This window comes from Anolis sagrei, chromosome 2 (genome assembly GCF_037176765.1).
Source record: "Anolis sagrei isolate rAnoSag1 chromosome 2, rAnoSag1.mat, whole genome shotgun sequence".
Taxonomy (NCBI): Eukaryota; Metazoa; Chordata; class Lepidosauria; order Squamata; family Dactyloidae; genus Anolis; species Anolis sagrei.
The window spans coordinates 103,570,503-103,594,642 of NC_090022.1; the positions used below are offsets into that span (position 1 = coordinate 103,570,503).

General features: G+C 37.8%; 1 protein-coding gene and 1 long non-coding RNA gene across 10 annotated transcripts in view; one reads left to right on the plus strand and one right to left on the minus strand.

The window, feature by feature from the left end:
* Window positions 1–24,140, minus strand: part of KCNIP1 (potassium voltage-gated channel interacting protein 1) — a 725,477-nt gene that overhangs the window by 71,337 nt on the left and 630,000 nt on the right. Inside the window, exon 1 of one of the 8 annotated variants that reach the window (XM_060765031.2) lies at window positions 14,774–15,182. The exons of 6 other annotated variants lie outside the window; for them this stretch is intronic. In XM_060765031.2, coding sequence (XP_060621014.1) covers window positions 14,774–15,002 — 229 coding nt within the window. In that variant the 5' untranslated portion in view covers window positions 15,003–15,182. Of the gene's footprint in view, window positions 1–13,283; window positions 13,371–14,773; window positions 15,183–24,140 lie in introns of those variants that run through there. One more of the 8 variants, XM_060765037.2, reaches the window with a different exon arrangement.
* LOC137096056 (uncharacterized) overlaps window positions 12,762–24,140 on the plus strand; it is a 45,020-nt gene continuing 33,641 nt past the window's right edge. The window contains exons 1-2 of one of the 2 annotated variants that reach the window (XR_010909200.1): window positions 12,762–13,349; window positions 14,502–14,646. This is a non-coding gene — a long non-coding RNA (uncharacterized lncRNA). Of the gene's footprint in view, window positions 13,350–14,214; window positions 14,647–24,140 lie in introns of those variants that run through there. The other variant, XR_010909199.1, reaches the window with a different exon arrangement.

Here is a 24,140-nt window from a genome sequence, read left to right on the forward strand (position 1 = left end):
ACATTGAAACTTGTAATGTAAAGCTTTAAAAATTGCTTGAGAAACAGCATCATGCTTTTCAGTTCATATTTACATCTCTTCTCCTCTTCAGGAGAAAGGATGCAAAATTTTTTAACCTAACTAGAGTTATCTCATGGAATCAATAAAAATGCTAATGAACACTTGCATACATTTTATTCCTCCATTATGTCTACTGTCATTATGATTAAAAGCTAGATGTCAGACTCTGAAAACAGTTTTTAAGTCTAGCTCATGTGATGGAGCGAATTGATATATCCACACACAAACGGTGATACTTGGAAAAACCAACTTTTTTTTTCCTTCCAGCTTCACCTTTGTCTGGTTCTTCACCCATAGTTTGTGTTAAAGGGTGGAACTTCAGTGATACAACAAGTGCTTTGCTTGCAGAAGGTTTTAGGCTAAATCCCTGGCATTTCTAGATATTGGACTTCTACCTGAATCGCTAGACAGCTGCGGAACAAAGCCATCTGATTTGACATGTCAGTTTCCTATATATATTTCTGTGATGTGGCAAGCAGATTCTTAGGGCCTGAGATTATCTAGAATCCCGAGAGAGCAAAAACAATATATGCAAGCATTAATATATCCATACTATAAATGGTATTGAATGGGAGTATAAAACACTTTTCTTCCCATGGTAGAAGAGGAAGCACGTTCTGATGTTCCCCTTCCATTTCATGAGGAATGTGAGTGGGGCCTGCCAAGTGTTATCTGATGACGCTTGGCAGTCTTGTCCAGGATCTGGCCAAAAGTGGCAGAATGGGGCTATTTAGCCCTGTGTGAAGAGGTCCTAGGTTAGACAATTCCTGTAGAGTTGTATCTGAGTTTCTACTGTTTTGCCACCTACTCCATATAAAGCATTCCTAACATTCTGCTTTCCCTTTGTTCATGTGCACTGAGATTATGTTGAAATCTCACTTTGATTTGCCACTGGAACCGTGAAACAGTCTTTACAGCATGCTGTGGTAGTAAGCTTCTGGATTTTTCTCTAGTTTTGTTAACACTTTCCCTGGGGGCTGGCTTAGTGTCAGCTATTGGTTATGTTTGGACCATGAAAACTAAAACAGTAAGCTCTGCTCCTGTGGTTTATCGCTCACATTACTAGATCAATTCATGGTGGTTTCCCAAGTTGCCTGTTATCAATGAATACAGAGGTTTTTATGAGGTTGAGGTGTGTGTGGGATGAAGATAAAGACTTGGCAGGAGACAACATATCCACAAGCAGAGATTATGAAATGAACCTTGTATCAACCAACCAGGTATGGATCTGCGCACAAAATCTAAGGCAGACAACAGCAAAGATAGTTGCACTGATGCAATATGAATTAGTAATACTGTGATTGTACTAATATGGATGTGCTGTTCTTTGAGGAAATTAGGAGTTCATGAACATGGCCTTCAAAATAGGAGCAAAGGAAATCAATAAAGTACTTAATCCTCTGGCCATTGAAAAGTGAAATAAAGCCAGAGAGGAAAACTTAAAACAGCATGAGATATCCACTTAGTGCACAGCTCTAACCAAGAGGAAGAATCTGGTATAGTTGTAGTCATGAACCTCCAAGCATTTAACCTACTATAGTAGTCACTCACTGAACTCAGTGAGAGGTACTTCATGAGACTTGCTTGGGGAATATAACACAACAGGGAAGTAAAAGCTACCGAGGAAGATATACTAGAAAGGAGTATTTATTTATTTAGCTTGAATATTCAAGCTTTTAGTATGAAGGGCTTCTCTGAATAAAGTTAATTAGATTCTCAAAATAATACCATGCCCAACTCTATAGTACTGGGCATTTTGAGACATGCAGGTGTTGGGATGCAACTTCCATTATCTCTCACTATAGCCTACACTGACAAGGGTAACAGGGAGATGCAGCTCAATCATGCCTGGAGAGCCACAAGTATAGATCATACACAGCTATAAATTAGATACAAAAATATATTTCAGAGGAATAAGAGGCATGAAATGCTCACAACTAAAGGGCTCATCAGAAGTCACGTGTGACACACAGACTTTGTTAAGAAAGTTAGTAGTAGTATCAGCAGCAGCAGCAACAAGCAACAGCAGCAGTAGTTATTACTATTATATTCATTTAATATACCACTGTTCTTCAGATGCTGCCAGAAAGAGATGTTGCCTCCTTAGGGAGGGAGTTCCAAAGTCAGTGATGCCAGCAAGGAGGCCCTCCCCCTTGTTGCCACCAAATGATTCAGAGGGTGGTGGAACAGAAAGAAGGGCTTCTTGTAATAGTGCTAGAGTTCTACTAGGCTCATAAAAGGGATCTAAGCTGTATAGGACTTTATAAGTCAACACCAGCTTTTGGGATCATGAAATGTTTGAGGACATGAGACAGCATAAAAGTAGCTTTGGAGTAGGAGCTGCTACTAAATTATTAGTAGAAGCAAGCATTTTTAATTTAATGAGAAACTAATTAGACAACTTCAACCAACTGCCCGCAGAAACTAGATTAAAGAGTATGTAATAAAATAATGTGCCAAAAAACCCTGTGAGTTTGAGAAAAGTGAAATGTGAGAACAGGAGAAAAAGGAAAACGAAAACATGACACTTAACATAACATGATGGGCTTTAGATTAAAAAATACCAGTAACGTGAAACAGCATCAAGGCCTGTGAACCTTATTACTCACCATCACCAACAAAAGAGAAGCCAGCAGATATATATCATGCAATCTTGATTGCTTGAGCCCCCCCCTCCCCCGCCTGTTTAAATTGATAACTAGGAGTTTGGGGAGTGTGCCAAAATTAGGTGTAGGTTGTATTTGATGAGGTCAGGATTGGACCGAGTAGCCTCCAGAAAAACTCATCTGGAGCAGCCCACCACAGATCAGTATGTCCGTATCTGTCATGGCAAGATGCACCCAAAATCTAATTACACGTCATCCTAGTTGGTATCCCAAGGGCTCTGACGGAACTTTTCGTGAAAAGTGCCTTCATAGTGACTTAAACTGCAAGTGGTGCTGAGCTTTAAAGCTCTGCTCCACAACTAAAGGATGCCACTGAAATGTCAACAACATGATGTGGAATCTCATGGTTGGTCGTGTTAATATCCACTCCATTTGTCTATCACAAATGGGAAAATGTTTGCTCTAAATGTTTGCCTACAGTTATCTCAACCATTATGCCAGTGATAAATGATTGTAGAAATTATAGTTATAAACATCTGGAGGGCTGAACATCCCATGGTTTCTGATAAAATGGACAAGAATTATAAAAGGGTTCATAAATATTGGCAGTGATAAAAGAGACAGCTATGTGGTGAAATGTTTCTCAACATGTGCCTGACACACATGGTTTGACCTGTACTGACTAAACTGATTGGGGTATGTAGGATTTCAAGACATAGACATCTGGAGGATTGTAAGTTAGTAACAGCACAGGTAGATTTAGCTCTTCCCTTAAGGAAATGCATGGTTATTTCATTGATTAAAGAAAGTAGAAATGGAAAGGACAACAGAGCAAGGTAAGTGCACTGGAAAACATGGCAGAATTAAGTACCAGCTTATCATTGACAGTCACCATAGATGTTATTTTAGACAGTGCACTTTTGAACCACAGGGAAGCAAAGGGCAATACTATTTTCTGTGCATCACTTTTGTGAACAGGTATTAATGGTTACAAAGCCAGGAGTTAGATTTTCAGTTAACTGACCCTTTAAAAACGCCAGCACAATATTAGAAAGAATTTCCTGACAGTAAGAGCTATTTGATGATGAAATGGACTGTCTTGGAGGTTGGTCGACACTCATTTATTGGAGGTCTTTAAACTAAGGTTTATTCCTTCAAAATGCAAATACTATTCCTGCATGACAGAAAATTGTACTAGATCAGTGCTTCCCAGCCTTTAGTTCTTCAGGTGTTTTGAACTTGCTACCCCAATTCCTAACAGCTAGTAAGTGAGCTGGCATTTCTTGGAATTGAAGTCCAAAACACATGGAGGACCACATGTTGGGAACTGCTGGACTTGATGACCCCAGGGTTCTCTCCCAACTCTATAATTCTATGATCACTAGAATTATAATATAATGTACTTTATTTATATTCTGTTCTATCTCCCCGAGGAGACTCATAGCAGATTACAGAATACATTTATGGCAAACATTCAGTGCTGTTACACAATTAACAAAGACAGATAGTACATAGAAGGTGGTATGCTAAAAGTGCAAATAAACAAATACATTGCCAAGGTTTTTAAATGCCCTACCCAATGAATGCTCATGAAAACTCTACAGTAAAACTCTACAATTAGCTGACAAATAAATTAAGTATCATGTTGACATCCGGCTTGGGGATACTGCAGTTTGCATCAACTTCTATATCACCTTATTATGCAGAAAGGAAAGCCTATATGTGCATCAGGAATTGCCAGCAGCTATTCTAAATTGATAGGTTGAGCATTAGGGAAAGTGATCAGTATAAGTAAATGAAGAACAGCAGGCAAAAGGTAAAAACCTGTTGATAGAATAATTGCCCAAGAGTGGGCATAGCCCCAAAGCTTTTCACAAGGACTCACAGAATATTGGCTACTCCCATTTATTTGATACGCTTATTCCTTTATTTTCTGGAAAGAATCACAGAGAGTTTTATACATGATATGTGTACATGAGACCAAACCTACTTAATTCCATCAATAAGACTGCACCATTATTTTACACTGAAGAAGGGTGTGTGTGTGTGTGTGTGTGTATAAAACTCTAAAAAAGAACTAGTCCTTTAATTGTCATTAAGGTAAAAAAAAATAAAGACCCATCCAATGACAATTAACTTTTCTTTGTTTTGGTGAGCATAAGAAATAGATTAATATTTACCTTTCTATCTTAAATAACAGTAAGTGAACCTGGGAGTATATCATCATCATCATCAAAATTATAATTAGAAGTTATATTGTTAAATGCATTTGTTATTATGAAGACATTCACATATATCCATACATAGACAATAAATAGCAAATTGGATAAATAAGGATGCCTGTGCCCAGCACAGGAGGCTTTTCTATTATGTATCTGTCACATGTTTTTCTGGAGAGTTCCTCCATCTCCCAGAAAAAGTTTCAGAAAGAGGGTGCAACAAGAAGTAACTCCAGAAGCATCTATTGTATATGTATAACTCTTCATAATCATGCCAACCTGTGATGGACAGTAGGTAGGGGGTGTCAGGTAAGGCTCTGTGAATATCCGTCCTACAAAATCATATGATCTTAATGTAGTGAAACTAAACAGGAGGTGTGGAAATGTACCAAGTGGCAAGCCAAAGGGTTTTCAAGACCTTGATCAAAGACCTAGTCCTCCTTCATCTTTACTTTCATGTTTGCAATAGGCTGTGAAAACAGGCTGAAGATTAAGCCACGATGGATTCTAAGATGCCCTGACCCAATGGTTCTCCCTGTTCTGCACGGCATTAAAATCTTTCTGCTTGCACCTCTTTGAAGTAGCAGCCTCTTTTGCCTTTGGTTGTTCAAGTGATCTCTGACTCTTAAGTAACCAGGAGAAGGATGGATGTTCACTCATAGAGCCCATGCTTTGCTTCCTAGATTCATTCCTTATCATCTCCATAGAAGGCTAAAATCTCAGGAAACTACTATCAGTCAGTGCAAATTGAACTTCATGAATCAATAATCATCTTCCTCAGAGAATGGTAGAAAGGAAGTTTTTTCTTACTCACCAAGAGAAATCTTGTATATCATATAAACTAATTGGGAAAAAATCTGCTGATCTGTGTATTACGATATATTATTTTGGAAAATAGATTTTTCACAGAGGCAACACAATGGGTGATCAGAGCAGAATGAGTGAAATAAAACTAAATGTCTGCATCCCATGCTTTTCAAAAAGTTTCTTAAAAGGTTGCATGTATGAGAAAAATGAGACCCCCATTTATTATGGAGTTAATTAATCAATGTTGACAACTGTCCAAGAGCGTACATCATATCTGAGCTGAATCACTCTATATTTAGAAGAAATAAAATGTGTCAGCAATGGAAGGCTGTCCTAGTGATTGATGGAGGCTTTGCCAAGGAAGTAGGAGACCAGCATATAAACAAAGCTAGCAGAGGTGGCACCTGTTCCCTATAGAACAAAAAGGCCCTTGCTCCCACTACAGAGCACCATCAGACTACAAAAATATCAGTTTAAGTAGAAAGGGCCCAATGTGCATATCCATCCACTTAAAAAAACAAACAAACCATGAACCATCCTCATCCATTTTGAACAGCCATAGGATAACAAACTATAGCTGAACAGAAATAGGTTAAGAGTGTACTTCTACTGTTTGCTTTTCTTTTAAGTTTCAGGGTTTTTGATCACAATTGGAGGTTCTTCATTAGACAAAGCTGTTCAGAACAAAAACAAAACAAAATTGATTGCCCAATTATGTGTGGCTCTTTGGTTTGAATTTCTCTTCTCATTTGCTATTTTAAGCCACCAGGACCCCAGCCTACAGTTTGATTAAGCTAAAATGCTGGGATCAGCAGGATGAAGACCCAGCTCTCTTATTGATTTTGCATGTGGTAAAGTTTCTGCAAGGTGACTCTGCTTTACTTTTTTATTTTGCATGATCAACTCTTTTTCCCAACATCTACCACATGTTTCATGGAAACCGCCAAGATCAAAACCCTCATAACTGATCAATCATATCCCGCAAAGGGCTAAATCTGAAAATGTCACGAAATAATTGAAAGTCACCTTGCCATGACTTTTCATGTTGAGACAAATGAGTGTGAGAATTGGGATAGAAGCGGCATGGATACCTGTCACCATTGATTATACTATACTATAACAAGAAGAGTTTCATAGTCTCACAACTGAGGACTTTTAAAAAACTTTAAGTACAATATGAGGCAAATTAATAGAAAACAGTTCTTGATACATTTCAAGAGGGTACATTTTTAATTACAGAATACTTAAAATAATCATAGTATACATGTGACTTAGTGAAATATATTTTCCATTTTTCCCTCTTGTGACATTAATCTAAATATACTTCCTCTTATGAATCAATACAATACACTATTTTAAAGAACAGTATCTTGCACGTTTTGAGAATAATAATTTCCATTCACTTTTCTTTTTAATTATTAATAGTAAAATGAAGCTTGCCCCCAAATATGTATTGCCACAAAACACTGGGCAAAATAGTTGCTTTAACTTGAGTTAACTTTTAAAAATGCAAAAAATTAATAACACTGTTCTACAAATTTTCAGTTTTTCTCAGTTGCGGAAATGAAATGTGCCGTTTCTTAATAAATTTAACATGCTGAATTCAAATATAATAATTAAATGTGTTAATTGGCTCTGGTTTTTATGCAACAGCTATTTCAATTTTCTCCACAATAGGTAATTCTTTAATAATTATGATAATGCGCCTAACCTTACTGCATGTATATAAACCGTGAATATTTACTAAATTTTAGTCAAATTATATTGCCAATAGTTTATAGATGAGAAATATTTATTTAATTAGTCTATTGTTTATGTTTGTGCAGCAAGAAACTATATTAGTAGGCCTAATGCAGTTGAAAAGTCTGAAAGTTTAAATGTTGCTTTAATCGTGACTTTAGTTTATACCCTGTTTGCTTCTCTTGACTTTTCTTTTGTATTCAAGGAAAGGATTGTCTCTTACAATGCTCCAGCAGTAGTCTGACAGCATTGACGGAGTCCATTTACCTTGATATCTTTTTCCCATAGTGCTTTATTTACACACGTGCGAGGCATAACTACATTAAAAAAACAATGTAAAACGATGCTTAACAATACTGTCTCAGTCTTCAACTGACTGACCCTCACCGTTCAAAAGTCTGGCCTTATATAGGGCTTTCTAGCTTTTGCACACGGCACTAATACTGCATCATCAAACTTTCTAGAATATTCTAGAATCTTCCATAGTGTAAGTCGAAACATGCATTTTTTCAACCATACGTGATCACGTGATTGCTTATATCATAAAAACTAGAGCCAATATACATTTTTAAATGTCATTTTCGTTTTCAGCACCCCAAAATCATAAAAGAACAGCTATTTTCAGGCCCGCAACTTTCTAGAATCTTCCATAGTGTAAGTCGCAACATGCATTTTTTCAACCATACGTGATCACATGATTGCTTATATCAGTGATGGGCAACCTTTTGAGTGTGGTGTGTCAAAATTCGCCAAAAAACCGAGCATAATTCAGGTGGTGTGTCACTTCAAGAAAAAACCCCATAATTTCGCAACATTTAGTTTAAATAACAAAAAAATATATAATTGTAATATATACCTATATTTAATAAACCATAACCTAATTATATTAAATATAGTTATATGTTACAATTATATATATATTTGTTATTTAAATAAAATAAAATATTGTTTTATCGACTATTCTAAAGCCTTTGACCAGGGGTCCTCAAACTTTTTGAACAGGGGGCCAGTTCACTGTCCTTCAGACTGTTGGAGGGCCAGACTAGAGTTTACACAAGAATATTGTTAAACATTTGTTTTATATATTGTGAAACATTTATTTCTAATTACAAATAAATGAAATTTTGACTTGAAGCATGTCATGGCATGGGTAACAGGTTTACTATAACAGCAGGAACCCATGAATATGTTTACTGATCAGCCTATCGGCCAAACTCCCATGACCTCTTGTCAGGGGAGTTTGGCCGGTAGTTTATGGCAGCCACACAAAGTTTCTGGATGAGAACTACTACTTTCAAAGTAAAGGCCGCACAATTAAACAGAAAATAACTCTTTCAAACCAGGAACAGATTTCTGTTCTACAATTTTATTATTATGTTTATTTATACATCACGTTTTGTCTCCACAAGGCGACTGTGGGCCCCTCCAGACGCCCTATATCCCAGGATCTGATCCCAGGCTTTCTGCTTTAAACTGGATTATATCAGTCTGCACTGCCAGATAATCTGGGATAAACAGAAAACCTAGGATCAGATCCTGGGATATAGGGCCTGTCTGAAAGGGCCCTTCCAAACAGCCATATAACCCAGAATATCAAGGCAGATAATCCACAATATCTGCTTTGAACTGCATTATCAGAGTCCACACTGCCATATAAGCCAGCTTAGGCCGTCCTTGTGTTTTGGACTTCAACTCCCACTACTCGCTGTTAGGAATTGTGGGAGTTGAAGTCCAAAACACAAGGAGGGTCCAAGCTGGCCCATGCCTGTTTTAAAGAATAGCAATGATGTTTAATTCTATTGTAACGTTTCATATATTTGTAGATTTAAAATTGTATTGAAATGTAAGCTGCTCTGGCCCGTTCCACACAGCTGTATGAAATCCACACTTAACTGGCTTATATGGCAGTGTGGACTCTGATAATGCAGTTCAAAGCAGATATTGTGGATTATTTGCCTTGATATTCTGGGTTATATGGCTGTTTGGAAGGCCCCTTCAGACAGGCCCTATATCCCAGGATCTGATCCTAGGTTTTCTGTTTATCCCAGATTATCTGGCAGTGCAGACTGATATAATCCAGTTTAAAGCAGAAATCCTGGGATCAGATCCTGGGATATAGGGCGTCTGGAGGGGCCCACAGTCTCCTAGTGGAGACAAAACGTGATGTATAAATAAACATAATAATAAAATTGTAGAACAGAAATCTGTTTCTGGTTTGAAAGAGTTATTTTCTGTTTAATTGTGCGGCTCTTACTTTGAAAGTAGTAGTTCTCATCCAGAAACTTCGTGTGGCTCCCACAGACTATCGGCCAAACTCCCATGACTCACCAGGCATCAAAGAGCATTCTGAGCTCCTCCAAAATGGATCTGAACCAAACTTGGCATACAGAACTCCCATGACCAATAGAACCAATAGTCTTGGTCTACTCTCCTCTTGCTGCCCTGCTACTAGCCTGGCTGCTGCTGGTCTCCCATCCAGGGGCAACAGGAGCAGCAAGAGGAGAGCGGGCGAAGGCTAGGAGCGTTGTGAAGAGAGACAGACGCTCCGTGGGCGCGTGTCAGTAGAAATTGCTTCCCATGTCAGTAGTGACACACGTGTCATAGGTCCGCCATCACGGGTTTATATCATAAAAACTAGAGCCAATATACATTTTTATATGTCATTTTCGTTTTCAGCACCCCAAAATCATAAAAGAACAGCTATTTTCAGGCCCGCAACTTTCTAGAATCTTCCATAGTGTAAGTTGCAACATGCATTTTTTCAACCATACATGATCACGTGATTGCTTATATCATAAAACTAGAGCCAATATACATTTTTAAATGTCATTTTCATTTTCAGCACCCCAAAATCATAAAAGAACAACTATTTTCAGGCCCGCAACTTTTCTCCGTTGAACAGTGTAATCTCAAAACACTATCCGAAGACATATCCTTGCTCATCTGTTTCAGATTTATTTATTTATTTTTTAAAAAGTGAATCCGGTATCACCTTTGAAACTAGCTGAGGAAAGAAAACTGCTAGCATAAGCTTTTGTGGACTACAGGGACCTAAACCTTCATAGACTACAGCAGATGAATCTGATTTCAAATTTCTTTTTCTCAATTACCCTTAAAGGTGCTTCATGATTTTCTTAAAGCATCAGTGTTTGTTTCTCTCTCTTTCCCTCTCTCCTCATATTCATGATAGATTGCTTAAGGGATTTCTAAACGTTTTTTTACCATATCTTTGGCATCACTATTTTAATTTTGTTTCAGAGTTTGCATTTGCCTGGTGTTCAATGTCTTCATCTAGAATGTAACTGACACATGACAAACATATTTTGTTAAAATATCAAAAAATGTTTCCAGGTTCTACTATCATTCATTCCATAGTTCCAGCACCCAACTAGTTGTTTAGCATGGTATACTTTATTACATCTTTATTACAAAGCCTATAACTTCTTCAAATAACTTGCTGAATTATATCACACTTTAAAAAAACACAATACTGTATCAACACCTCTCCAGATAAATAGAAGATTTTCAGATGGCTTGGGGAGGCTTCGAAACAATATGTGAGGAATTTAGGATTTGCACATTTCTGTCTGAAATTTCTGTCCATATGTCTTGAGACAAGGTGGATGTTTAGAAAATGTGTGCCATGCTTTATAAATGCTTTTATTAATTATAGTGAGAGGGGAACTTAATGCAGGGATTTTTAAAAGAAAAACATAAATAGAAAGCTGTACTTTCCTTTTACTTTCTTTTAACTCACAAGTGAAACTAGTCTCTTAATATTCCAATTGCCACCAATGCAACTAAATGTCTGTATGTGTTAGAGGAGAGGAATTGGTGCCAACGGGATTATCCCCCTTTGCATTGTAGACAGACAGTGGATTAATTTTTAAACAGTAAAGAGAAAACCCTCTGACTAGGAACAAGAGTTAGGATGATGGGTTTATTATTGCACAGAACTCTGGCTCCATATTGAATACTTTTTTGAAATCTACAGTACATGGCTCTACCCCAACTCTTGATTTTAACCATCATTTTAGTATGTTTTTAGCATTTTGTTTTTTAAAATATTTTTTTGCATTTACAAACTGTGAGATGAATGGTACTCAGCCCAAATGACTTGTTGATTTCTATAAATATAGCTCTTTGCATGTCAAATACAAAGCCTATGGACCAAATCCGACCTGGCACGTCATTTTATGCGGTGTGTGAAGCTTCCAATGCCAGGGTGACTAAGGCTGAATTTACACTGTCATATAGTCCTGTATCTGATTCCAGATTTTCTGATTTGAACTGGATGAAATGAGTCTACACTGTCCTATAATCCAGTTCAAAGCAGATAATCTGGGATCAGAAACTTAATTATATGGCAGTGTAGAAGGGGGCATAGTTACATTTATAAAGTCTTACAATTGCAACCAGCCCTTTAAAGGCAACCATAAGGTTGGTGAGGCCCTCGGTGAAAATAACCCTGAGACAGAGGATAGTAGTTAAGAGACTTCAGTTTTCCTAGAGAGCTGATGTATGTTTGTTGGCTTAGTTGCAGTTTAAAGTGTCAAATTAAATTACAGCAGTCATCCAATTAGTGTTTCTTAAGATTTAAAAATAGGGAACCCAAGTATGGGTGATTTCTTAAAAGTCTTATTATCCTAATCCATATTGCAGATGCCATGCTTATGATTTATATTTGAAACACTATTGATACCATTGTTTTTTAAAATTGTGTCAGAAGCAAATTGAGAATATACTGGATGTGTGAGAGAATTGGGCATCTGCAAGGACGTTGCCTAGGGAATGCCCAGAGGTGTTAACATCCTGTGAGAAGCTTCTCACATGTCCCTGCATAGGAAGTTGGGGCTGACAGATGGGGGCTCACCTCATCTTGTGGATTTGCATGGCCAACCTTCAGGTCTTCAGGTCAGCAGTTCAGCCGGCACAAGGGTTTAACCCATTGCACCACCGCGGCTCTGCTATAATTGCTAATATGACAAGTTTGTCCCTTTCAGAAGCATACATACTAAAAAAGAAAACAAATAAAATTGTCATCCCGCAAGACAGCCTACACTACAGTTTCTTGGTCATGGGTGTTCACCATATTTGCCACTGTCTCTCAAAAAGTCAAAATACGATGATAGAAAAAAAGAAGGCAGAGAGGGAAAACAACTTGCATTCAAAAAACCTGGGTAATGAATTCCCTTAACCCATGTAACAATACTGCAACTACAGTTTACTTTGTTTATTTCAGATGATTTTTCCATGTAGGTGCTAAGTACCATGGCTCTGCATCGGCTCAAGATTTTAGGAGGCCTGAGAGAAGATAAACTCTGAACTTCTAAGCATTTTTAACAGCAGGTTACAGAGCACACTGCTGAGTCCTGTGAGCATGGTTTTACAGCCTGAAAGGCAGCAGCAATTAACAAGCAAAGCTGCAGAAAAGATGTAGCCCATCAGCCCAGAGTGATGTTGGATTAGGAGAGACTGCTTACTGCAAAGATTTAACAGGCATACTGTTGCAGTGCTTGAATGAAGCTGAATGGCGCTCTTGCACAATACGCTAGCTATGACAAACAAACAAACAGACAAAAACTTGTTTCAAATTTTCCTCTCATCCAGGATTTTGTGATGGCAGCAGCCCTAGTAAATGATTCAGAAACACAATTATGCCCTGATTGCAACTTATAAAGATCTAGTATTGCACTGTGCTAGAGCTTCCTCCACAAACTGATTACAGCAATTTGATTTTTCCAGGAGCATGGTGTTAATACAAAACAAGTGATTTATCTTTTTGGAAACAACAGAATTTCACAGTTGGAATTACAGCCAAGAACAAACAGAAAAGAAACCTTGCACTCACATGGACGGCTCTGCCAATGCATGCTGCTGCAGAATTTCAAATTGCTTCCTTTCGTAATGCACTAAGGTGAGTCCCTTTCTTGATACCATCCTACTTTGGTGGTTTATTAATGCCATTTTTATTTTGTCTTGCAGACATCTCAATGGATTCCATTTCCTATCAGGGTAAATTGATCTATTATTGCATTTAAAATCAGAATACTTAAAATGATTTGAGATCAATGACAACTGTTGGTCAATACTTACCTAGATCAATATTTCCTTAGATAATAATTGCATATTAAAATGCATTTATTACTTTTTTCCAAGGCAAGTTTTAATCCAGATAGAACAGAAGTAGTTTAACTATAGGGGTGACTATTGGTCTTCTGATAGTTTCTCCTCTACTTGATAAAGAAAGGGACAAACTTTTATTGATATAATCACATGCTCTGAAGTGAGCCCAAAGTTCAGCAGAACTCCCTCCGAAGTTCAGTGTATACACTGCAGTCTCATTTACTGTTTTGTGTATATATCGTTGATTTCATGTTTCAGCCTAATTTAATAATTGTTAAGTACTGCCTTTAGAATAACTTCAAACAGGTGTTCGAGAAAGTAAACATAGCATATTTATTAGCAGTGCCCCACTCCCCAAAAGTAAAAAGAGTAAAATGAGAGGGATTATATACTATTATTTTCATTTTGAGCATTCACTTTTGTGAAAATACATTGATTTTTAATGTATTCCATAAGCATAACCATGAGTGTTAAACTTTGTTAAGATATGGAAAACAGATTCAACCCCCCCCCCCAAACTTGACATGCATTCCTAGGTAAAAATCTATTCATCTCTAATATTTCCAATAATAAATAGGAGGGGGCTTATATTAGAGAGCAAAATTTCAGTTGCTGCTTGTCTCCTGAGTTGTCGTGGGTGGCCATCTGTCATTTAATTTTTAAAGCATCCAAAAGTGTATTTGGTGGAAAGAAAAGCATGCCTCTGTATAGCCTGGGACTTCTTTGTGAGTAGACATGTTTAAGCTACTTCTCTCTATCTCAACATGTTCTATGCACATCTCAGAGTCCTAAGAATTAGATGCTTTACAATTAATCCAAATGAAACATAATCACCACACAGGAGGTGAATGATGGTGAAGCAGTACTTACAGGAAGATATTTGACAATTTCAGAACTGGAAAAAGAGCACACATACACACAATGTAAACATACTACTTAACAGGAATCCCAGAAGCTTGCAAGAGCACACTACACAATTCAGCACTGCAGAATGAAGCAAGGAAGAGATTTGAAGAAGGAAAAACAGCCATACGAGAAAAACGAAATGGTCTTTCTCACAGTGCCATCCTATACATGTCTACTCAAAGGTAAGTCTTTACTGATTTCAGCAAAGCTTACCCTTGGGGTAGCTGGGCACAGAATCGCAAGCTCAGAGTGCCACTATAGTTAAAGAAAAAGTATAGAGGAGGTGGTAAAACTTGGAGGTTCTCTTACCATCTGATAAGTCAATTAATCCAAGGTAGTGCAAAAGTTTCAGAGAAGAGCAAATCACCACCACAATCCCTAAAGTCTGCAGCCCTTCAGACTCTCCTTTGCTCCACATCTTTTCAGATAACACCCAGATAGTAGGCTCTGGTGTGCTAGTGAAGCGACAGGCAGGGATTGAAAGCAGGGTGGAAATCAGCTGTTTGAAGCTTTTCTTCCTGCTGCTCCTTAAGTGCATGGCTCATTTTCTCTCTCTTTCGTCCCTCTGTCTCTCTTTGTGCGGGAGTGTGAGTCTCACCCTGTCCCTGTTCCTCCGCCTTTCCCCAATCTCACACTCTTCCAGCCTTTCTCTCTTCTAAATTTTTAACCTGAGTTTGATTCCCTTTTCTCTCCCTCCTTCTCTCCCTCTCCTCCATCTCCCTCTCCCTCTCCCTTTCCAGGGCAACTGTCTCAACAGTTTATGCTGCTCATTTACAACTTAACACCATGTTGCTAACCTCAGCAACTGTGGGTCCGAGAGTTATTTTGCCTTTGAGATTGTATGTTGCTCTCTGCTCAAATGGTAGTGTCTTCCCCCTTTCTTGCTAAAAAAGATTTTGAGTCACTTCCTATGCCCATTTTCCCCCTGATCATTTGATTATGACTTTTTGCTTTCTTGTAATTGAGAATACTCCCTAAGAACTGTTCAGACCACCCAAAGGATAGATCCAACATCAGCAACATGAAACAGGAGATCAGGAAAACAGAGATGAGAGGGCTGGAGAGTTAGTGAGGGGTCTGTCTCAAAGCTATTGGCAAGTGCCTCCTGTTACAAATTTCTGATGTGGGCCCCTATACCATGGTATAGATATATAACATAGTACCTATGTGTTGTCTCTTCAAATAATTTCAAATTTATGGCAGCCCTAAGGCAAATCCATGAGGTTTTCTGAGGTTGAAAGTGAGACTTGCCAAAGGTCACTCAGTGGTCTTTAGAGATGTAATCAAATTCTCAAATCACCACACTATGCTGTCTCTCCATGGCACCTATACCATGTGTTATATACAACAGCATATATCACTAGCATTAGAGGTTGTTGGGGTGAGACACTTGCCAATAGTTTTAAGGCTCCAGACTGTGTTCTCATTTCCTGTCAAGTATCACCCATTCTGCTACTGCAGCTACTACCAATAAGCCTGCTCTCCATCTCTAGACACTAGTGGGTGGCAACATGAAGGCAGCCAAACCAGCTGCTGCTTGTCTCTGGGTTGTCTCTCAATTTCACTGCCCTTAAATATCAAATATAATGTCTTTAGACCATTAAACTAAGGTGTTTGTGTGTGTGATAAGTTGCCAGTTGCCCATCATGCTTTGGAAATGAGTGGGATAGAAATACCTGCCCCATAGCTATATTTCCTATTTCCACTGCACTACTTCTGCTATGACCCTTATGGTAAATATATACAGGGGAGGGGTGAAGGGTTAGTAGCAGTAGCTGCAGTATTGGCCACAGGATCCAGGGTCTGCGTAAGATTATAAGGGATGGGCTTTTATTACCCAGTGTCCCACGGGGATAGCATACCAAAGTCCTACCAAATCTGGCATAGTTCCTGAGTGGATCCAGATGTACTCTAGTCTGCTACTATTGATTAAAGATTTTTTCTCCATGATCCAGTTGGAAAAGCAAAATGTAGTGCCCCAGTAAATAAAATCCAATTTAAATAAAACATAATTCTGTGTTTGTTGTTGTGTGCCTTCCAGTCATTTCTGACTTATGGTGAGATTAGCAAGATTTGTTCAAAGGACTTTGCTGAAAGAGTGTGCCCAAATTCACCCAGTATGGAAAATTAAGATGTACATCCTGTTGATAAATCTGTGTTCTGAATTTCTGTGAAATTTGAAGAACAGGCAGATATAGACATCACAAATAGCATCTTGTTTTCTTAGAAATGATATGAGATCCTGATTCAAATATCTGATCATATTTAATAAAGCTCAAAATTTCATTGTGTGTGTGTGTGTAGAAAGTAATATCTTTTATATTTTCTAAAACCTTTTCAAAAGCAAACCCAGCAGGTCATACATTTAAATATGGCCAAATTGGCAGAAGAGACTGATTAATTCTTCTTCTCCACATGTATTTCTACTCAACATGAACTTGCATTTGACCCTGTATCTGTAAGACCAATACCCAGTGTTTTATTCACCCATGTCTGACAAAATACATAATCTCTAAGCATTTTATAGATCCTCCAGTCAACTCTCGAGTATTCTTCAGAAAGAAGGTTTCATTGTTATCTGCAATTCCATGTATTCATTCAAAGTCGGGAAACATGTCCTATTTGGACAAAGATGTTGTACTTTAATGGGAAACATATTGGTTCCTGTTCTTTTATATCCTACAAATGGCAAAACAGTCAAGGATGCAATATTTGAGGAAGATGACTAGAGAAACATTGGGAGGGTCTCATTGACAATAGTAGTCACTTGACACTATATGAGTAATGCTGACATGTTTTTAGTTAGTTAAAATAAAAAAAAAACACATGTCCCAGATCAGACTCCTCCAAAAACAATGTTTTAGGATCAATTAGGAAATGATTCTATAACAATCTAATAGTATTATTCATCATTATATAATGCTATAAAATGATATTATGCCCACTTTCCCCTAAAATAATGTGTTATAGGTATGGGCTGGATCCAGGCCTGTAGCGAGGGGGGGGGGGTTAGGGGTTCAACCCCCCCCCCGAAATGTTTCAGGTTTTTTTTTTAAAAAACCCAGTTTACTCATGAATTTTAACTGGTTAACCAAATCCCCATGCTAAGTCTATGAGATGCAAAAAATTAAGAGTCCCTCCAGAACTACAAGCACTATCTCAAGCAAATATTTATTTATTATTCGAACGTATATGCCGCCACTCCCCTGGGGCTCGGAGCGGCTTACAAGAACAGGCTAAAATCGAACACAATTTAAAACAATTTAAAAACAGGCGAAACGTCAGGAGAAATGCCTCTAGAACATGGCCATATAGCCCGAAAAAACCCACAAGAACTGAATTTAAAAACAGCAATATCAGAGATCAAAGGCCCGTCGAAACAGATATTTATTATATTTATATTTATTTCAAAGTTTTCTATACCGACCTTCTCACCTCATTGAGGGACTCAGCCCGGTTTCCAACCATAAAAACACATACAAGATATGTCTTACATGCCCTGTGGAAAGCTGATAAGTTCCGCAAGGCACGGACCTCAGGTGGCAGAGTATTCCAGAGTGATGGTGCCACTGCTGTAAAAGCTCTGCGTCTGGTTGCTGTTAGACGCAAGGTCTTGACACTGGGAATTTCCAATAGATCTTGGTCCTCAGAACGGAGGGATCTCTGGGGTTGGTAGGGGGTGAGGCGGTCCCTCAGGTACATCGGCCCCAGACCATGCAAGGCCTTAAATATTGACAATTTATTCACACTGTCATTACTTGCAGCAATAGCCGATGTAGTGAAGCAACCAAGTTGTGTGTGTGTGTGTGTTGAATTCTCTCATTAAGGAGGCCAGACTTGGTGGAGGTGGTTGACAGGGGTGGAGCTGCAGGCTATTGAAGGCTGCTCTGCCCCCTGCTGTGCCCTATGCTTCAGCGTGAGCTAGAAGTCAGGTTTCAACCCCCCCCCCCCCCCCGCAAAATTTTCAACCCCTCCCCCCTGAAAATTTCAACCCCTCCCAAAAAATTTTTCTGGCTACGGCCCTGGAGCCTGGATCATATTGAGGAGTTACAAATGTACAGTATAACTACTGTGGGTACAGAGCTATGAGAGAATTCCAGCCCAATTCTTCCCATTGTCACTTGCTACAAAAGCAGTTGCTACAGTTGATGGAGTCAGTTTCCCTATAACTTGGAGAGTGGCAGACTAAGATTTCCACCACTCTCTTGCAGAATTGTGGTCTTTGTCAGAGTTCCCCCTCACAGCACAAATTGTTGGCATGATGGAGGCTGGGAATACCAATAAGCTGCTTTCCAAGTGACAGGGGATTTCAATGGCTGCTTCTTCATAAGTAGGAATGGAGAGACTTTCATGTTTCCTAGGTGTTACCCAAATTGTGAAGGTTAGTTTATCCATAACCCCCCAACAGCACTTTGTCCCATGTTATTACTGGTGATGCGTTATGTGTATTTCAAGCTCTGAATGTTAAAAACCAGGGGTGGAGATAATTTGTCTTTCAAGGTATTGTGAGATCACAATTTCCAGAATTTCCCCATTGCTCTGGTGCCTGACCTCTCTCTCTTAACTAAAGTATACTGGCCACAAACTCTGAAGCAAAGTCATGAGATTGGATCAAATACTTTATGGTTCTCACAGTGTTCCTGTGATCATAAATGAGCTACGAATGGCAAATGGCTGCATACTGAAAAGCAATTACTATGAATAATAAAAAGTAATATATTTCTGTGAAGAGAAGATTATTTCTAGAATGGCTGATCTGGAGAATGTATTTCATATTATGTGATAATGAAACTCCAATCTCTTGAAGGTTTTTCATTCATAGGATCACCATTATATGAAGCCTGTTTAATGGCATATAGTAACAAATTTCTAATTTGCCTTTTCACATGAAAACAACAGTTACCTTAATCCACCTAGAATAACATGGGGTACCTAAGAGCTTTCACTAGATTGTCTAAAATGTATTAAATATGAAGGTACAACTCCAGCAAATATGTAGTTCACATGGAGATAATAATTGCAGTTTCGTATTTCTGAGTGCCTCCTATAGTTTGGAATATTGTTGTGCTCCAATTCACCCACATATTTCACACAAGAGGATTTAAGTTCAGCTAATGGAAATACTGATACACACATCAATAATACAAATTCTATGCTAAGAGTTGAATGATGGTTTCGATATCTCTATTTATCAATGTGAAAGAATATTTTTGATTTTATATAAAAAATGTAACACACAAAAATCCATCCATAAAGATTGAAAAACAAATAATCCTAATGCTGGCAGAGGATAAAACATTGCCACAGAAGTGCCATGGGATGTACAACCATTCAATGAAAATTCTGATGCATTTGATTTCTATACTACTTGTTGTGGATTGCAACCTCAGTCACTCAGACTCTTCAGATGGACAGGCACAGTCATTTTTAGTGTATTGGCATTACAATATATCTGACACGCTATAACATACAGCCTTTTAAAAGCTAGGATCCTTCCAGAGTGCGGAACAGGATAAGAAATGAATCAGTTTTGTCAGCTGTGTGATGGATTTTACATTCTGTTTTCTAGTGTGAGTACTCCCACCTAGTAACTTGTGTGAATTGATGGATAGAGTTATAAGTTTTCAAGGAACTTTAGGGTTATTAGTTATTATATTCAACATTTTGCAGAATTATTATTCATTCTACAGAGGACTTTCTCTTTTTACAAATTGCAATAATGTGCTCCCATACACCTAGTATAGTATTCTTTTTCTTTCCTTTAGTCTAGAGTTGTAATTCTTTGCTTTTTTTACTCCCAAAGAATGTAGCAATCTATTTATTTTATTCATAATGTGAGAATATTTGCAAAAAGTTAATAATTATGATAACTTTATTTTTTATACCCTGCCTCTGTCTCCCCAAAGGGACTCAGGGCGGCTTACAAAGGGACAAACCCAGAGAGCACAGAGTTAAAACGTAATACAATAAAATAAAAACAAAACAAAACCAAATAGAAACATATCACAAGAAAACATAACATCATGAAAACAATACCATGGGAGCAATAAAAGTGCTGAGTTCAGAGGGCTCTGAATTTGTGCAAAATTCCTAGATAGAGCTAAGGGAAGGTGCAAAATTCAGTGGCAGGGATGAGAGAGTAAAGTCCTTGGGCTTTATAATGTCAGAATTGTAGAGCAGAGGGTCATGCTAAACTGCTGGAACTTAGGTATTAAAAGAGACAATTTTTTGGAACTGCCTAATCAAAGGCACAATGGAACACCCATGTTTTTAGGTTCTTGTGGAAAGAGGACAGAGTAGGTGCAAATTTTGCACGTATTTATGTGTGTGTGTCCCCTATTTTAAGTGTAGAAAATAATGTTTCATGTACAAAGAAGTGTGAATTTGCTTAGGATATATCCTCAACTGCAAAGATTTTCCTTAGTCCAGGATTCTCCTCATTACACTTTTAAAATCATTTTTGAAATATTTTAGATTTTTTTTCATCCTTACTCTTACCAAAAATGTCCCCTAATGTTTAAAAAATACCACAGAGATTATCAAGGGACAAAAGAAATGAACTTACTCATCATGGATGGCTCTTTCATATCACAGTCACACTTTTTAATTTTTTTTTTTAAAAGAACTTCTACCCCTGGTTTATGTTTTCTGAAGGAAGGCAAACATTCTTGTTTTTTTTTTTTTTTAGGAAGAATAACTCAGAAGGTTTTATTTTTAAAAGGTTTTCCCAGTACAAGTAACTACTGTAGAGTTAAAAGAAGTTAATAATTTATTTGATATTGTACCTCGAGACATCAAATCTTCTCAGTTGCTGAAAGAGTTCCCTCCTGGAGTGGTAGTTCTTGTTTGTTAGCCTCACCCCAGTTACACAGCACTCTGAGTTGATTGCTCTTGGTAGGAGCAAGCAGTGTGTACAATTCCTGCAATGATTTGTGGGCTGTATTTTTTTAAATGATCTTCCAAATAAAAGGATGATGGATTACTGGTTAATATAGATGTCAGTGTGCACTTTCCATTCATTTAAAAGCAGTGAAAAAAATGGGATGACAAAGGATCCACTGGGCCTGTCCTTGCCAAACAGGGACAGTTTGGGGGGGGGGGGTATGACAGGGAGACATTCTTTTCTTTTTCTTTCTTTTTTCTTTCTTTCTTTTTTTCTTTTTTGCAATTCATGGTATCATAGAGTTGGAAGAGACCACAAGAACCATCCAGTCCAACCGCTATCTGTAATGTAATAGATCAAAGCACTTCTCTCAGCTATCCAATCTATAAACCTCCCAAGAAGGAGACTACAACATCAAATTAAGAGGCTGGAGTTGTCAGGACTACTTAACCATAGATGTGGTGGTGATGTTATATTTCACTAAATATCAGACAATATAACACAAACTATGGCCAAAATACTCTGAACTACAATTCACTATTTAGTTTCCTTCTTCATTACTATATTCACATTGCTCAGAACCACTGAATTTTTATGAGAAATGTTGAGGAATATCCATAATAATAAGCTTATCAGCTGTAAAAGAAGGTGAAACTACTAATGACATTGATATATAGATGGTATAGCAAACGTCCCACAGTAACCACTCTTGAATATTTTTTTAAAATGCTAGTGTTGTGGTGGGCCAGGAACCAGATCCTTACTGATATGGGGCTGCCATACGCATCTGTATGCAGAAAACAGAGCCACATTACATATTCAGGAGCTTCAACTCCATACAGGCTCTCCATCAGTACACACATTTTGCCATGACGGTGGATGCATCTCCAATAGAAATACACTACAGAGCTAGACTACAGGATTCTCATTATGGGCTTGAGATTTTACTGATATCACCTCCTCCCCATATCTTCTTCTCTCTGAAAAAAAATGCAATTACACAAAAGTCTTGAAGTACAATATAGCATCAACTAAGGCTATAGCATAATGGTTCAAGCGTTCTCCCTGAAGAATAACACTCAAAAGAGATAGTGCATTAAAACTCTTCTTGGAGAGTTTCCCACATATATGAAAGAACTAATAAATGAATTGTTTCTGTTGAATTGCTTTGAAACCCCTTCTACAGTGTAGGCATTTTCAACTGTACACTAAAGTTTTTAAGCTCCCATATGAATCAAAAGGGCTGGCGAACCTCTACCAACAACGAGAGAAACATAATACACATTTTAAAAAGCTTTTAAAATTCCAGATCTTCAGTTGTTGATGCCTGGAGCCATACAACATCTCCCAGGAGACAGCAGTATTCCAATACAAACACTATATATATATATATATATATATATATATATATATATATATATATATATATCAGCTCTGAGAATAATGTGGCCCTCCAGTTGTTGTTGACTGCAAGTCCCAGCATCCCTAGAAAATATAGTGAATGGTGTCAACTTTTTGGAGTTGCAGTCCAATAAAATGTGGAGAGCAGCATGACTTCTTTCCCAGACTGTGGAACTTCCTACCAAGAGAGAACAAGATGGCCCCATCCTTGCTGGGTCAAGTCTTTTTTTTCTGCAGAAAGGTTGTTGGGGAAGTTGTGGGTGGGATTCTTGGGGGGGGGGAGGTGTTGTGTTTTGAAATGCATTTAAATGTATTTATTGTATTTTAACTGTATTTTTAACTTAATGTGCACAATACTGTTTAATTGTTGTTTTTTAAATTTTGTATTTGCTTTGTTTTAAATTTAAGTGTGTGAATGTTGGCCGCCTTGAGTCCCCTCAGGGAGGAAGATGGGGTTGTTACACCTATTTAGTAGGGCTGGGCGGTTTCGTTCGTTAATTTCGTAATTCGTTATTAATTCATTATTTTTTTTGATAATGAAGCGATATTGAACCATTCAGGAGCAACTAAAAATCGAAACGAATTTTTAAAATTTATTTCGTAATTGTTTCGAAATTGTTTCGTAATTGTTTCGAATTGTTTCGTTATTATTTCGTTATTATTTCCGTATGTCTGGTGCAAGTTTTATGGTTGTTGTTTGTTTTATCAGTGATAAAAAATAAATTATCACACCAACAGTCAACAACAGAGGGAGAGGGAAGCTTCAGAAGTTCCCCCTGTCCCATTTGGAGGGTTTTTTTAGCGTATTGCGCAATTGCGTCCGCCATTAACGAATCGATTCGTTATTGTTTCGAAATTGTTTCGCAATTTCCGAAATTTCGTAAATATCGAACTTTTTTAAAGAAAAAATTCAGAATTCTTTTAAAAAACGAAACGCAAAAACCCCCTAAAAACGAATCGAGTTTAGAAACAAATTTTTCCGTGGTTGCCCAGCCCTACTATTTAGACTAAACCTTGAAATGAATAGTTGACATTTCAGTTATGTAATGGCTTTACTTTAGGTAGTGCTCACATTGGATGTAATGCATAGACTGACCCAATGACCCCAGTTGTTTAGGGGGCATCATTTCCCATTCAGAATGCCTCTTAGATTGACCTAGTATCATAACATTCCTCTTTTCCAAGACATGATAAGCAATTTCTGTCAAGAATCCCAAAGGGAATAGTTACTAGTAAGCAGAGAAAAACACCTGAGTTTCATTCATTCATTCATTCATTCATAGATCTATCTATCCTATCTATCCTATTTTCAATGCATCTTTTTGCCCCAAAAGATGCATTGAGGCTTATTTTCAGGGGATGTCTTATTTTTCTGAATTGATTTTTTTAAAA